The 14,909-nt window shown below is 39.4% G+C and overlaps 1 protein-coding gene across 1 annotated transcript in view; it reads right to left on the bottom strand.

Moving 5' to 3' along the window:
* MROH8 (maestro heat-like repeat family member 8) overlaps positions 1-14,909 on the bottom strand; it is a 168,115-nt gene that overhangs the window by 73,175 nt on the left and 80,031 nt on the right. Inside the window, exons 6-7 of the mRNA XM_006874735.1 lie at positions 10,953-11,097; positions 9,969-10,064 (exon numbers count right to left, since the gene is read on the bottom strand). Of these exons, the coding sequence (XP_006874797.1) occupies positions 9,969-10,064; positions 10,953-11,097 (241 nt within the window). The remainder of the gene's footprint in view (positions 1-9,968; positions 10,065-10,952; positions 11,098-14,909) is intronic.

The raw sequence follows: 14,909 nt of genomic DNA on the forward strand, positions 1-14,909 counted from the left end.
AACAGTCTGTTATTGATACAATGAAAGATACATAGATCAATGGAACAGAATTGAGAATTCCAAAATAAATCCATCCATATACAGTCAGCTGATCTTTGACAAAGAGCCAAAATACATTAAATGGGAAAGATAGAGTCTCTTTAACAGATGATGCTGGCAAAATTGGAAATTGATTTGCAAAAGAATTAAACAAAACCCATATCTCACACCATATACAAAAACTAGCTTAACATGGCTTAAAGATCTAAATATAAATCCCAGCACTATAAAGATCATCAATGAAAAAATAGGGACAAACTTAATGGCTCTAATATATGGCACATAGACTATCAAACATGGTAAGAAACAGACAAACAATAGAAAACAAAATAGATGACTGGGACACAGTAAAAATTAGAAACTTAATACATCAAAAGATTTCATCAAAAGAATAAAAAGGGAGTCCGTAGACTGGGAAAAAATTTTCTACTATTACATACCAGACAAGGAAATAATCTCTAACATTTATAGGAAACTACAACACATCTACAAGAAAAAGGCAAATAACACAATTAAAAAATTGGCACAAGACATGAATAGACACTTAACCAAGGAAGACATTCAGGCAGCAAACAATGATATGAAGAAATGTTCACAATCATTAGCGATTAAGAGGTGCAAATGAAAACAACCAAGAGTTATCATCTCACACCAGCAGTAACAGAAAAGTACAAAAAAGCAGAGGACAACAAATGCTGGAGAGGGTGTGGAGAGAGTGGGACCCTCCGACATTGCTGGTGGGACTGTAAAATGGTTCCACCCCTCTGGAAAATGTAAGGTGCTTCCTCAGAGAGTTGGAAATAGAAATACCTTATGATCCAGCAATTCCTCTACTAGATATATATCCACAAGAAATACGAGTTAGAACACGAGTAGATATATGCACAACAATGTTTATCACAGCACTATTCACAATAGCAAAAATGTTGGACACAACTTAAGTACCCATCAACGGAAGAATGGATAAACTTTAGTACATCCACACAATGCTACCTTGAAGAATAATGATGAGGTTGCAAAACACCACATAACATGGATGAACCTTGAGGACATAATGCTGAGTGAAATTAGTCAGGCATAAAAGGATAGATATTGCATAAAACCATTATTATAAAAACTTAAGAAAAGATTTTCATACCAAAAGAATGATTCTTTGAGGGTTAGCAGGGTTGGGAGAGAGAGGACAATAACTCATAGGTTAGGGGATTGTTGTTGTCGTTGTTAAGTGCCATCGAGTCAGTACTGAATCTTAGTGACCCTGTATATGGTTTCTGAGGACCTGGTGGTGAGCAGCTTGTGGTTCAAAGCAACCTTGTGGTCCAGCCATATGATAACTCAGGGGATGGGGAGGGCAGTAAATAGAAGGAGGGCAGTCATAAGAAAGGGGAGGTGGGTAGATGAACAGGGATGATAGGGAAAGACTTTGGGAGGAATACATGGGTTAAATGGGAAAGCAGTAGACTGTGATGTATGCACAGTTTTGGACTAACAAGACTCTGATATAGGGTTCAAGACATAGGCTAAATGAGTAAAGCAGAGGAAATAATGTTAAGGTGCTTGACTGTTTTGTGGATACTGGGTTCCCCTGCCTATCAGTGTAATATAGACATTTAAGTGGGATGTTGTTGTTGTTGTTGTTAAGTGCTGTCAAGTCAGTTCCGACCCATAGTAACCCTGTACAGGGTTTCCAAGGCTGTAAATCTTTACGGGAGCAGAAAGTCTCATCTTTCTCCCACAGAGCCACTGGTAGTTCCGAACTGCTGACCTTAAGGTTCACAGCCCGATTCATAACCACTATGCTACCAGAGCTCCTTTTAAGTGGGATAGAAACAATAATTGGGGGAAATGATTACAGAAAGTTTGAAAGCTCATCTTCAGCGTATAACAGATCGGATTATCTAAAATGGGTCTAGAATGTACCCAAGAAAACAAGCTTCTTGTTAAGCCTTGGTGGAGTATGGGGCCTTAGGTGGAATCTTGAGCCCCACCCAGAACCTTCAGGGGTGGGCATTCCCAGTTGAAAAGACATTGAATGGCTAGAGGAACAGAAGATACTTCTGTTCTGAAAGACCAACGTGGGGAGAAGAAAACATTTTTAAAATCAGACTGGCTGTGATGATATCAAGCAAGCTGTTTGTCCTGGAGACATTAGGTCAATAAAAGTCAGCCCATCACAGTAAACCCCTTTCTAAGACTGAAATTCAAAGGGAACACACAAATAGTCTTGTATGCTTGCTGGTGACCATCCTGGTCAGCTTGTGAGTGGATGGGCGGTAAATGCAGCAAAGAAGACATGGACTGAGATTGGCTATATTCCATAGATGCCCAATTACCCTGAGATGCGAGAGAGAAGAGGATGGGATGACTGATTTAAAGTTCAGGGAGATGTGTGAATTCCTAGGCCCAAAGACACTGACCTAGCCACTAGGGACTACAGTTAAGAATGAAGCAGCCAGCTGATCTGAAGTGTGGGGAGGCATGCAAGAACTCCCAGATTCACAGATAGTACCCATTGAATAGCTTGGATGACTTGCCGACCAGATGAAGATAAAGACATATGATACAGGGAACATGTGTAAATTGCTACAACGTAAGCAACTGGACCCCTGCTTATGGATGAAGCTACCCAAACAGGTAGGATTCTTCATATCAAGGATCAAGCCTGTCTCTTCAGCATACTGGGTCAATAGGAACAGGCAACTTAGATTTCAGCTACCAAAATTGGGGGCTATAAAGGCATGAAGTGGCTAGCTTACAAGATTTTATAAGAGTGCTTAATGTCAGAAGGTGGGGAATAAGACAGAAACCCTACTGAATAGTTTTCCTCCTGTACAAATGGGTCTGGTGATGAGGGAAATAGGGTTTTAAGATTCAATTGAGAGTAATTATTTTCAGGTCTAATGGCGATTGTCACAACTGTAAATGTAGAAGAGGTACAACTAAAAGGGGAGAGCAGTTAATGTGTCATTTGAGGAACAGGGGACCCTAGGACCATCAAGAGGGAAGAGCCTGAGAGGAGCAAGGGATCCTAACCAGAAAAGTGTCGACAAGAGAGATGGTGGTAGAGGCAATGGCATAGAGATACAGGGCAACAGTGGACTATAGGCCCTGGACTTAGAAAGTGTGCCTGCAGGCAGGAGGTTGGGTTGCAAAATGTGCCCTTTGAACATTTAAACAAATATATATTTACAATGTGGTAAGTAAGCATTAAAAAAAATAATGGTAATAGAGGTAATAACTTGGTTAAGGGTGTATGGAGGAACTGTAATTATTACAATGATTTGCTGAATATAAAAATGGTGATCTACCTTGTAAACCTTCACTCAATTTATACATAACAAAAGCTTTAACATATATATATATATATATACATTTGCAAGGATTTAATTTTCTTCAGTTAAATTTTGCCCTAATTATTTCAGGATTGCAGAATGAAGCTGTGGCAAAAGTGATGGTATTGGAACTTGATAAAAGGCAATTTATATTATCACGCTGGGCAAATACAATTAGAGCAGAAAGCATTTAAGGGTTTCAGCTTTTCCCTTCTCTTTCTGGTTCTAATCCTTGTCCTTTAGCATTGAAATATGTGGGAGTCTATCAACTGACTGTGATGCAAGAGAAAAGTAGTCCCATGTGAGGCTTCCCAGTCTTCCTCAAAGAGAATATTCTGGTTAGCTGTGTGTCTTCTATGACATACAGGCAAAATAGAAATCACAAATGTAACTTAAATAAGTCATGCATGTAGCAATGAAGATGTGGGCTGAGGCCAACCACAGTATATAGACTCCCATTGACCTGAAGTATACTGAGATCTGGTTGGCCCGAAGTGTGGTGAGGACTCCTGAGCTCATGAACAAGGACACAGCCACAGAGGGCTAAAGCTGAGAGGGATGCGTCCAGCTGATATGAAGTGAAGAGAGATGCACAAGAATTCCCAAACTTACAGACAGTACCCATTTGACCTAACTTCAATGGCTGGATGATCAAAAGTTGACTAGAGGAAGACTAAAAAAATTTTTTTTGATAAAGAAAACAAGTGTACATCGTTACAATTTGATGAATCTGACTTATACTTTTGGATGTAGTAGCTTAAAATACAAGCCAAGAGGGAAGGAATCTTATAGCAAGGAGCATTTGCATCCCCTCTGTACACAGGGTTGATAGGGATGGGCAACTTAGACATTGGCTACCTAAAATGCGGGTGGGGGGTGGAGGGGCATAAAGTCATGAAGCAACTGGCATACAAATTTTCAGAAAAGAATTTAGCTTCACACTTCCAAAAGGAAGGTAAAATCTCCATTGAAGTTTTCATCTTGTTTAAACGGGTCTGGTGAAAGGAAATGAGGATAAGATTCTTATGATTCAATAGTGAGTGATTGTCATCATGACTCATCACGAGTGTCACAACTGTAAAGATAGAGGTTTGGGGGTGGGGGAGTAGTTAGTCTTACATTCCAGGAACAGAAGACTCTAGGACCATCAAGGAAGAAGAGCAGGAACAGAATGTGGGACCCTATCCAGAGAAGCAGCGGCGCTGGGGATGGAGGCAGAAATGATGACATGGAGACATGGAGCAGCTGAGGACTCTAGACTCTTGGATGATTGTATATTCCAGAGTGTTTTGGTGTACATCCAAAAAAAAAATAATAATCCAGAGGTTGAATGATGATGCATGGAGGGGATTGCAGTCATTGCAAATGAAATGAAATACGATAGGATGAATATAAAATTGATGTTCTCCCATGTAAACTATCACTCAATTCAAAATAAAAACTTAAAAATAAATAAATAGAAATAATTCATGCATGTAAACAATTCCTAGACAATAGTTACTTTTTATAAGTTTGAAACCATCATGTAAGTTTAGCATAAACTTAAGGTGAATAATAAAATATTATGAATTTCAGTTTTAAAAAAAAATGATGAAACAAAGTGTATGATTTGTTGAATGCAAAACTGGTGATCTTCTCTGTAAACCTTCACTCAATTCACAACAAAAAGTTAAATTACCTAAAGGAAAAATTCAGAAGGGTTGGGAAAGGAGAAATGGAAACATGAATCATATGGAGGAAGTTGAATAAGTAATGTTAAATGGAGGGGATTGCAATCATTGAAATGCAATGAAGTGCATGATTTGTTGAGTGTAAAACTGATGATCTGCTTTTTAAACCTTTACTCAATTCATAATGAGAAGTTAAAAAAATTATACCCCAATAAAGTTTATTTAAGAAAAGTTATGGACAGTCCTTAAAAAAATCTAGTACACTACACTACACTACATAAAATTCTGCATACAACTTCAGGATGTTCACAGATGCTGATGGTACCCAGGTTAAGAACTCCTACATTAGCAATTTTCTTAGGAAACAAGTGTTAAGAAAGTTCTCCAAGGCCTGGAGAGATATTAAGAGGTAGTCATATGATATATGACATCCTTTTCTTTAATCTGCAGCTAAAGTTAGAAGTTGAGAATTGTAAGAGGAAGAATAATGCACTTGTTGTTACTAGAATAATAGAGGTGTCAGTGATGACCAGGAGTTGCTTGATTTCATCAACTAAGGAGAGAAAAAAGGAAGTAGCATAGTTTTGAGGGACTGAACTTGCTTCAGTAAGGAAATAAAAAGTTTGGATATTTTCAATGTGAGAAATAAAGTTAGGGGAATGCAGTTCTTGTAGGCAAGTCTATGATGATATTTCTATCAAGGACAAATTATCTATGGAAAAGTCTAGTGTGGCCACATAGCATTTCTACCCCACCAATATCGCCTTTGGAGTCCTGGTGTGGCACCATAGCATAAGCACTTGACCTCAAGGTTGGCTTGAATCACAAGGTCAGCGGTTCAAACTCACCAGTTGCTTCTCGGAAAGCCTACACAGGGTCACAATGAGTTGGAACTGACTCCAAGGCACTTAACAACAACAGCAATGCCTTTTCCAATACCAGGGCCTTAATGTGCAAAATGAACAACAGGAGAAGTTCTAGTGACTAAAGGATCTACTCAGGAAAGGGAACATAGAGATTAGCAAATTGAAGAAAATAAATCCAGGAAGGAAAATATGAGTTTTGAAGATTTCTTTTTTAGGAGTTATGGAAAATGAGAGAGAGAGAGAGAGAGAGAGACCATTTTTAAAAGAGATACCATAGAATATGAGCTAGTGATACTCTTTGAGATACTGGAAAATATTTTAAATGGTTTAATCATATTTGCTGCTGATCTGTACTTCTTCAAATACAATGCTACCTATAGACGAGGCCACTGAGAGCCCTTAGATATTTTCAGGTTACATTTATTTATTCATTCATTCAAAAATATTTACTATATTCTATTGCTATAATGGCAATGAGATATTATGTTGCAGCTGTTGTGCTAAGCAACAGAGATGCATAGATTAATAATAAACACAGTAATTGGTCACAAGCTACTCATATTTTAGGCAATGGGCAAATATGAAAATAGTGCTATTGCTATAGTATTAAATATGAGAACAAAGAGGATCGAGACTCAGTTTAGGGAGTCAGAATCGTCTGTTTTGGGATCTTTCTTCATCTGCAACTAAAGATCTCCTTACCTTCAAGCTGAGATGTCTGGATAAGCATTTTAGAACTTGAGTCATGCTGACTGTGGCCCGTTGCCGCTCATGGTCCTTGACTGACTGTAACCATGGGTCCATGAGCTGTGAAAAATGAAGGGAGCCTGAGTAATTTTTAAAGAAGATTTGGAATACACCAGTGGTACAATGAATCACTTTTTTATGGCCTTTATGGCCATGGTCTTGTAATTCCCACCAAATGACTGGTTGGGGCTATGCAAATGAGGTGCTTTTAACCCACTAAGGATTTGAATATCTTGTTAATAATGGAAGGAAGGTGCATGGCACAAGGAAGGTCCACACTTGTGGGGTGGGACCGTGCAAATAAGATGTGCAGAACCCTTTCAAGGGGGTTGGTCAGTTTTGCCATCCTGCAAGGTTTAAGATGAGACATCCCAGATGCAGACAGGGACCTTACCAACAAGATGACTGGAAGTGGAATACATCCTTTGGACCCTGGGGCCCTGTACTAAGACCCTCCTAGGCCCAGGAGACACAGAGAGAGAGAAAGCTGTAACACCTGAGACAGTACAAGGTGGTGAAAAGTGGTAGCAGAGAACTGGCAGCAGCAGAACCGGAGGCCTGGTTTCAGACAGTGCAGTGGGCTTCCTGACCCACAGAGCAAGGTGGTTACAGTGGGTGTGCTGAGCCATGGAGGGAGAGAGTTGAGCACTTTAGGCAGAAGGCTTCCTGGGGGAGAGGAGTACCTAAGGACACTTGTTTGTGGAGCTAGGCTTTCAAACCCACAGAGCTAGAGAGCTGAGCGTCTTCAGGCCAAGGCTGAAGGACTTGCTGGAGGATCTGCACACTTACTGGCAGAGTTAAAGAGCACTGTAAAACTTGCTCAAGCAGAGCAGAGGCCGGACTAAGGGGCCAAGGGGCTGGCTGAGGTGCAGAGGGTGAGAGAGAGGAATGCCTGTGGGCATAGTTGAGAAGAGGCTGTCCTGATGGAAGAACTGTATCCTGGTACTGAATGACAATCTGTTACCTCCCTGGTGTGGTGCCGTAGGATAAGTACCGGACTGCTAACCACATGGTGAGCAGTTCAAACCCACCAAACACTCCTCAGAAACCCTATACAGAGTCGACTATGAGTCAGAATTGACTTGATGGTATTTAATAACAATTTTCCTAATAAACCCCATAATCATCAGTATTGTCTGTTGAGTTCTGTGTAGCCATTGCAACAAATTATCAAACCCAGCTGAGAAACAGAGTGCAGTGGGAGGGGTGGCTGTATCACAATTGGTAAAAAGGTTGGTGAGTGGAGCTATGTCTGACCTCTGCTTGGTAGCAATCAGCTATGGTTGGTTGATGCTGATAATGATTCTCCTCCCCCTAATACATCTTTTTTTTTTTTTTTTTAAACATATTCTCTGGAAGAAAATATGGAGAAACAATTTCCACATGTCACTACTATAAGTGAAAATAATTTTCTCATTATATTGAACTGCTAACCCAAGGTCAGAAGTTCAAACCCACTAGTGGCTCCTCGGAAATCCTATTTAGAATCACTATGAGTTTGAACCAACTCGATAGCACTTAACAAAAACAATTATAAACCAGTTTGGGTTTGAATTGACAGTGGTAGAACGAGGAACCAAGGAACAAAGACCTACAGAGTTAGATGGTCATGCTTCTAGTGGAAACTTATTTTCTAGACTTATTTCTTCTTCAGCTCACTGTCTTCAATTACTTAATCTATTACTTGGTATGTTTTCAGCCTTCCAAAATCTACAGTAGAAAATATAATAATTGTTGTTATGTGCTGTCTATTCGGGTTTTGACTCATAGCGACCCTGTATAGTGTTTCCAAGGAGTGGCTGGTGAGGCTTGATCTGCCAAACTTGTGGCCGACCTTGAGGCCCAGTGCATTACCTGCAGCGCCACAGCAGGACTCCAACATAACATTAATAAAGTGTTATTCAAGGAACATTGAGGATGGAGGAATTACATCTGCCTGAAACAGGCAGGGAAGGATTCATGAGCAAGGTGATATCCATGAGTAGGAACTTCATAAAGAAAGTGGCATTTCAAGTAGAATAAATGGCTTGAATAAAGCTGCCGAGGCAGGAACGTACAAAGCACACTTATCCCACAGTGCCACACCAGGAGTCTCTATGCTAATGAGGGATAATAATTTAAGAAAGGAAAGAGAGCCAATCCAGCTGTACATGAATGGATAAATAGCGAAGAATGAGAACATTTAACTGAGTTATGGCAAGGATAAAGATTCACCTGCACTTAAAGTGCAAATAATTAATAATATTAAAAGGGTTATTCCTTTCTGGGATATTTGCATCTTAACAAAGGGCAAGAGGGCAAAATGCCTGAACCATAGTGAATAGTCCAATGAATGCATCCTTCATGATGAAACGGCATATCCAGAAACAGGTACAGGTGAACTACTGGGAGCAGGTGGTCATTGAATAGTTTTGATTCCCACTGGTAGGCAACTGTCTATTTACTCGCTTGTTATAAGGCTTATAAGGTGGTGGTGGTTGTATGATCGAGTCGTTCCAACTCATTGCAACCCTATATAGGGTTTCTGAGGCTGTAAATCTTTATAGGAGCAGAAAGCATCATCTTCCTCCTACAGAGACCTTGCAGTTATCAGCCCAGCTTATAATCCCCTACACTACAAGGGTTCCTTTCTATACTAGTTGTTGTTAAGTGTTGTTGAGTCAATTCAGACTCATAGAGACCCTGCACAGCTCTTCGAGGAGCAGCTGGTGGGTTAGAACAGCTGACCTTGTGTTTCTCAATCTAGTACTTATCCTGCAGTTCCACATCAGAAGTCCTTTATTCTAGTAAGGAATAATTTAAAGAATAATTTTAGCTACCATTAATTGAAGGTCATTTATTTTTTTAAAGTGTAACCATAAGTAACTCTGGTGATGTTGTAGGATAAGCACTGGACTACTAACTTCAAGGTCAGCAGTTCAAAACCTACCAGACACTGCAAGAGAAAGATAAGGCTTTCTGCTCCTGTGAAGATTTATAGCCTAAGAAACAACCCTATACTATGATTGGAATTGACTCAAAGTCAGTGATTTGGTTGGGCTTTGGTTTAGAATAATACTGTGAAATAGACATCATTATCTCCATTTAAGGGCAAGGAAACTAGACCCTGAGAGATTAAAGTTCTTGTAGTTGAATGCAGAAGACCTCATAGTCAGAGAGTGGCAGAGTCAGAATCTGAACCTAAAGCTCTGACCCAAAGCTGATAGCTGGCACTCTTAACTATTAGGCTGCTCCTAAAACTTTCCACATTTTCTTCTTCCACTTTCACTGATTAATAGAAATAGTGTCCCATCCTCTCCTGATGTCCTATGTACCTCAAAAATGGCATTCAGATTTTCCATATGTGGATCTTTAACCACCAAACTCTGGAGCATCTCAGAGAACGCCTGTAACGTCTGCCTGTAGAGACACTGAAAGGTACAAGATCAATAATGCCCCGACCTCAAGTCCCCAGGCACGGTCAACTTTTTAAAAGACTGGTGGACATTATGGCATGAGGTGAAACAAAATACATTTTCATTTTAAATGGGACACCCAAGTATTACTGGGGACAAAGTTAACCAATCTAACTACATTAGAGAAATTAGCAAGATACTTTTATAATTTGACTTGTGACTCTTTGACATCTAGAAACAAAGGGGGAACAAAGTCCCCTTTAGTAATTGTTTTACCATCCAGGGTACTAGCCACAAAAGAAAATCAGGGTCTTTACATTTCCTGTTGCCTAAAAGCATCTCCTCCAGATATCCCTACCCTCTCCTCCTTCAACAAGTCCCTCATCAGGAACACGTTCCCTGACCACCCCATGTGAAAAAAATTAATCCCTTGTGCTTGTGTATCCCAAAGACTTTCTTCGTTATCTTCCTCTTCCCCAGCTTTATTTTTTTCACAGCAGTTATAACTGCCTGATGTATTATATACTTACTAATTGGTGGTTTGGCTCTTTGCAATAGAATGCCAGCTCCATGACCAAGCATATAGTCACTGTTCTTGTTTACTGCTGGATACCTATTGCTGATCATAATGTTTAATGCATGGTGACCCTTAATAAGTAACTGTTGAGTACATAATGGAATTTGCCCACCTTAATTTGAACACAAAAGAAAGGAAGAAGGGATGAAGACAATAATAGGACAAATCAAAGGAAAAAATATACTGTCTAATTAAACTATCTATCTTATTTACCAGACTTGGCTTAAGTGACTTTGGCTGGTTGCAAAAAAATAAATATACTCTCTTAAAGGCCAAGGTTAGCCAACATTGTGGATGGCAAGTTACTAAAGCAAAGTGGGAGTTACCTCAGAGTTGTCAGCCCCACTTGGCACTATTTCTTGCAGCTGTGCAGAGGTCTTTACAGAAGGCAGAGTGATTAGGCTTCGGATGGTCAGACTGAACAAGTCAGCTCGCTCTTCAGAGCCAAACAGCAAATGGACATCTTGGTAACTAAGAAACAGACAGTTAGGGAACAGCAGGCTGGAAGAGAGCTTGATTTGATAGTGATAAGCAGGGGTCAAATAAAAAAAAAAAGGAATGGTAAACTGTTTGGTGTATCATTCTGCTGGAAGAGAGAAATAGCCTGGATTTTCAGTCTGTTAGCAGAAATCTCACAAAGGGTTAGAGACAGCACTTCAGGCTCATATTCCCCATGCCTACCCCAAACCATCATAAGAGATCTCTAGAGTGATATCCTTCCAGGTTTCGCTCCAGCTCAACTAGAGAAAAGCCTACTATAGTCTAAAATAGTTAACTATAGTTATTCTGTGTGTACTTAATTTGGAGAATGGTGGGATCCCAAATTTAAAACTTTTTAAATACAAGACTTTCCAGAACCTTTTAATCAGGTAATGTGCTATTTGAATTTCCAAGTGAGTTAAACAGTAGACAGCATTTTTCCACATTTATTTGATTGTGAAACTCTACTGTCATGAAGCATACTTGGGACTAACTTTCCACTGAATGTACTCTGGTCAAAACGAGACTCCAAAGTAGATCCAAAAAAGTTTTATTGACTCATCCCTGTGGTTCAGCTTTTAACCAAACAACAGACAGGTCTATAAGGTAAACAACAACACTAGGGCAGTTTACATGCTACAGAACAACTAGACAAACAACAGACAGGTCTATAAGGTAAACAACAACACTAGGGCAGTATACACGCTATAGAACAACTAGCCACACAAGACCAAAAGGGCAGCATTTGCCCAAGGATAAAGCTCAGAAAGCAGGAAGGGATAGAAAAGAAAAACCAAAGGAAATGAGAAACACATAGAGGAAGGCAGTGGGAAGGGTGCTGTTACATTGTGAAAATTGCAATCAATGTCAGGAAACAAAATGTGTATGAACTGTTGAATGGGAAATGTGTAAACTTTTCAAATTAGTGGACGAAGCAGATGCACTACATAGACCCTCCACAGCAAAGACGCAAGAGACCCAATAAAACAGACATAGATGAAATACCTGGAACCCTGAACTCCAGAGGAAAGGTTAGAAAAGTGGATTGGATGTATGCTGGGAAGAGAAGCTAAGCAGAGACAGCAAGAGAGGGAGACAGATGCAGTGTGACCATCTTGGGAGCAGCTTTGGCAACAGAAGGTGGACAGACATAGCAGATTCACACACATAACAGGAAAGGTGTGATTCCTTCTTTTCCCCCAAGCTCCCCTGGTGAGAGGAGGTGTGGCCAGTTCCCACTCTCATCCACCTCCAGTGCAGACCCTGCTCTCCAGGAGCCACATGGTTAGGAGCCATGCCAGCATGAGGTAGGGCCAGCTGTGCCACTTCAGTGAGCTGCTTTGGTGCCTGGATTCAGGTGATCTTAGTTCCAAATCGACAGAACCCATAAAGCCACCAGACCAGCATTTAACCAGTCACCCTGCCTCCAGCTGCCCTGTGGTCCTAACAGACACTGAAACCAGATCCATCAAGGGTCTCCACAAAACTACCTCCAGATTGAGTACCCTGAACATAGATAAAACCCTCCCACACCCACCTTTTGATCTCCTTGTCTTGCAGGAGCCCCCGGAAAATTTCTCCTCTCCAGGTCCAATAGCTACACTGGATTTTTCCTTTTCTTGTTTCATTTATTCTTTCGTCTCCTCCTCCTTCTCTCCATTCCCTTGAATTTTATCCTATCTATCTCTGTTTTTTCCTGTCTTTTCTTCTGTTTCTCATTTCCCCTCTTATTCACTCCCCCCGCCCCTGATCTTTCTTTACTACTCTCTAGTCCTTTCTTCCCTGTCCCTGGTTTTTCTAAGTAGAGCTTTCCGCCCCCCCTTTTATTTCCTCTTATTTTTTCTTCTATAGCTCCAGTTTTCTGTCCCTCTTCTCTTTTTTAGTTTTCTTTAATGTCTTCCTTTTCTCTCTTATTTTTCTGTTCTATTGTTCCATTTTCCTGTCTCTCTTTTTATAGTTATTCTTAAGTGTTTTTTTATTTCATCGTTTTATTTTTCTCTTCTAGAGCTCCATTTCCCTGTCCCTCTTTTGTTGTTATAGTCATTATTATAATTATTATTTTTGCTGGTTGCTGCCTACTTTTATTTCCTTTATATTATTTTTTTCTTTTCATTGTTGGTTCCTTGTTTGTTTATTTTTATCTTGTATGTGTGTTGTGGGTGGGAGAGTGTTCTACTGCCCATTCAAAGGAGACAGCAATTGCACCCATACAGCCCAGTCGCAACCGTACCCTCTGCAGCTACACCCACTGAGCAGAAGCCAGTACTAGCTCCTATACCACCTGGTCAATGACAGACAGCAGCCAACACCAGCCAAATCCACCCTAAACTGAGGTGCACTAACAGAAAATGAGAATGGTATACACGCTTCCATTCCCTAACAACACTCACAGAAGGGCAGTTGGTGAGAGTCTGAGGACAGATCAACATACAATCATCAATTAAACACAAATACAAAAATACCACACTGTCCCAGAGACAACAGACAATTTTAGCTCACATGAAGAAAGAAGAGAAAATGGCTCAAACAAATGACCAACATGCAGAACCAGAAATCATTTCTGAGGAACAAAAGGTAATGGAACTAACTAAAAAAGGATTCAAAAGAATGATATTTAGGTACCTTCAAAGGATTGATAGAAAGATTGAAGAAAGCAAAGAGATCACAGAAAAATTTTTAGAAGAATTTAGAAAAACAATACAAGAACAAACTGATAAATGCTTATTTTGAAAAAAATACAGAACCTGCAATTAGAAATCCAGACGATCAAGACTAAGATCTCAAAAATGGATGAAACATTTGAAAGGACAAAGGAATGGATTTGAAGCAATGAGAGTCTGAATTAGTGATCTTAAAGATAAATCTCACAATACTAGCATGCTAGAAGAACAATTAGAAAAACAACGGAAAAAAAAAATCTGAAAAACCTTTAAGAGTTATGTGGGACACCATGAAAAGGAACAATTGACTGGAATTTCAAAACAGGAAGACAATAAGAAACACAAAGAAAATAGTTGAAAAGTTGCTGGAAGAAAACTTCCCTAACATCATAAAAGATGAGAAGATAACCATTCAAAAAGCTGAACTTTACAAAACCAAAGACAAGGAAAGAATCCTGAGAGTAGTTCACAAAACTGAAAAGTTACCTAGAAAAGAGAACCAATAAGACTAAGATCTGATTTTTCAGCAGAAACTATGCAGGCAAGAAGGCACTGATATGACATAATCAAAACTCTAAAAGAAAAAATTGCCAACCAAGAATCTTACACCCAGCCAAACTGTCCCTCAAATATGATGGTGAAATTAGTTTCCTGATAACAAAAATTAAACAAGACCAACTTTATAAAAAATGCTAACGGGTGTTCTTCGGATTGAGAAACTATAAAAGTAGACAATTTGAGATCACCATACATGACAACACCACCCAGAACTCAATCCAGATATAGAAGTATTAAAAGTAAAACAAGCCTACAACCTGAAAACAGGGAACCAGAGATATCAATTTATAATGAAGTCAACTATAAAGCTAAACAAAGCTAAAAGAAGGAATAGGGATACAGAACTTCCAAAATGCAAGGAAGACAAGTAGATTTCAAGATTAAAAAAACAGTTTTAGATAGGAAAAAAATGTTAATAAATTACAGGCTAACCTCAAAGAAAATGAATACACCTGCACATGAAAATTTTAAAAAGACGAAAATCAGAAATATTTATTACACATTAACACAAAAAAAGAAATGTAAATGCAAGGAAAACCCACAAACAAAATAGTGCAGAAAACTATGTGGAACAAAGAAACCAGC

This window comes from Chrysochloris asiatica, unplaced genomic scaffold, assembly GCF_000296735.1.
Source record: "Chrysochloris asiatica unplaced genomic scaffold, ChrAsi1.0 scaffold00296, whole genome shotgun sequence".
Lineage (NCBI taxonomy): Eukaryota > Metazoa > Chordata > Mammalia > Afrosoricida > Chrysochloridae > Chrysochloris > Chrysochloris asiatica.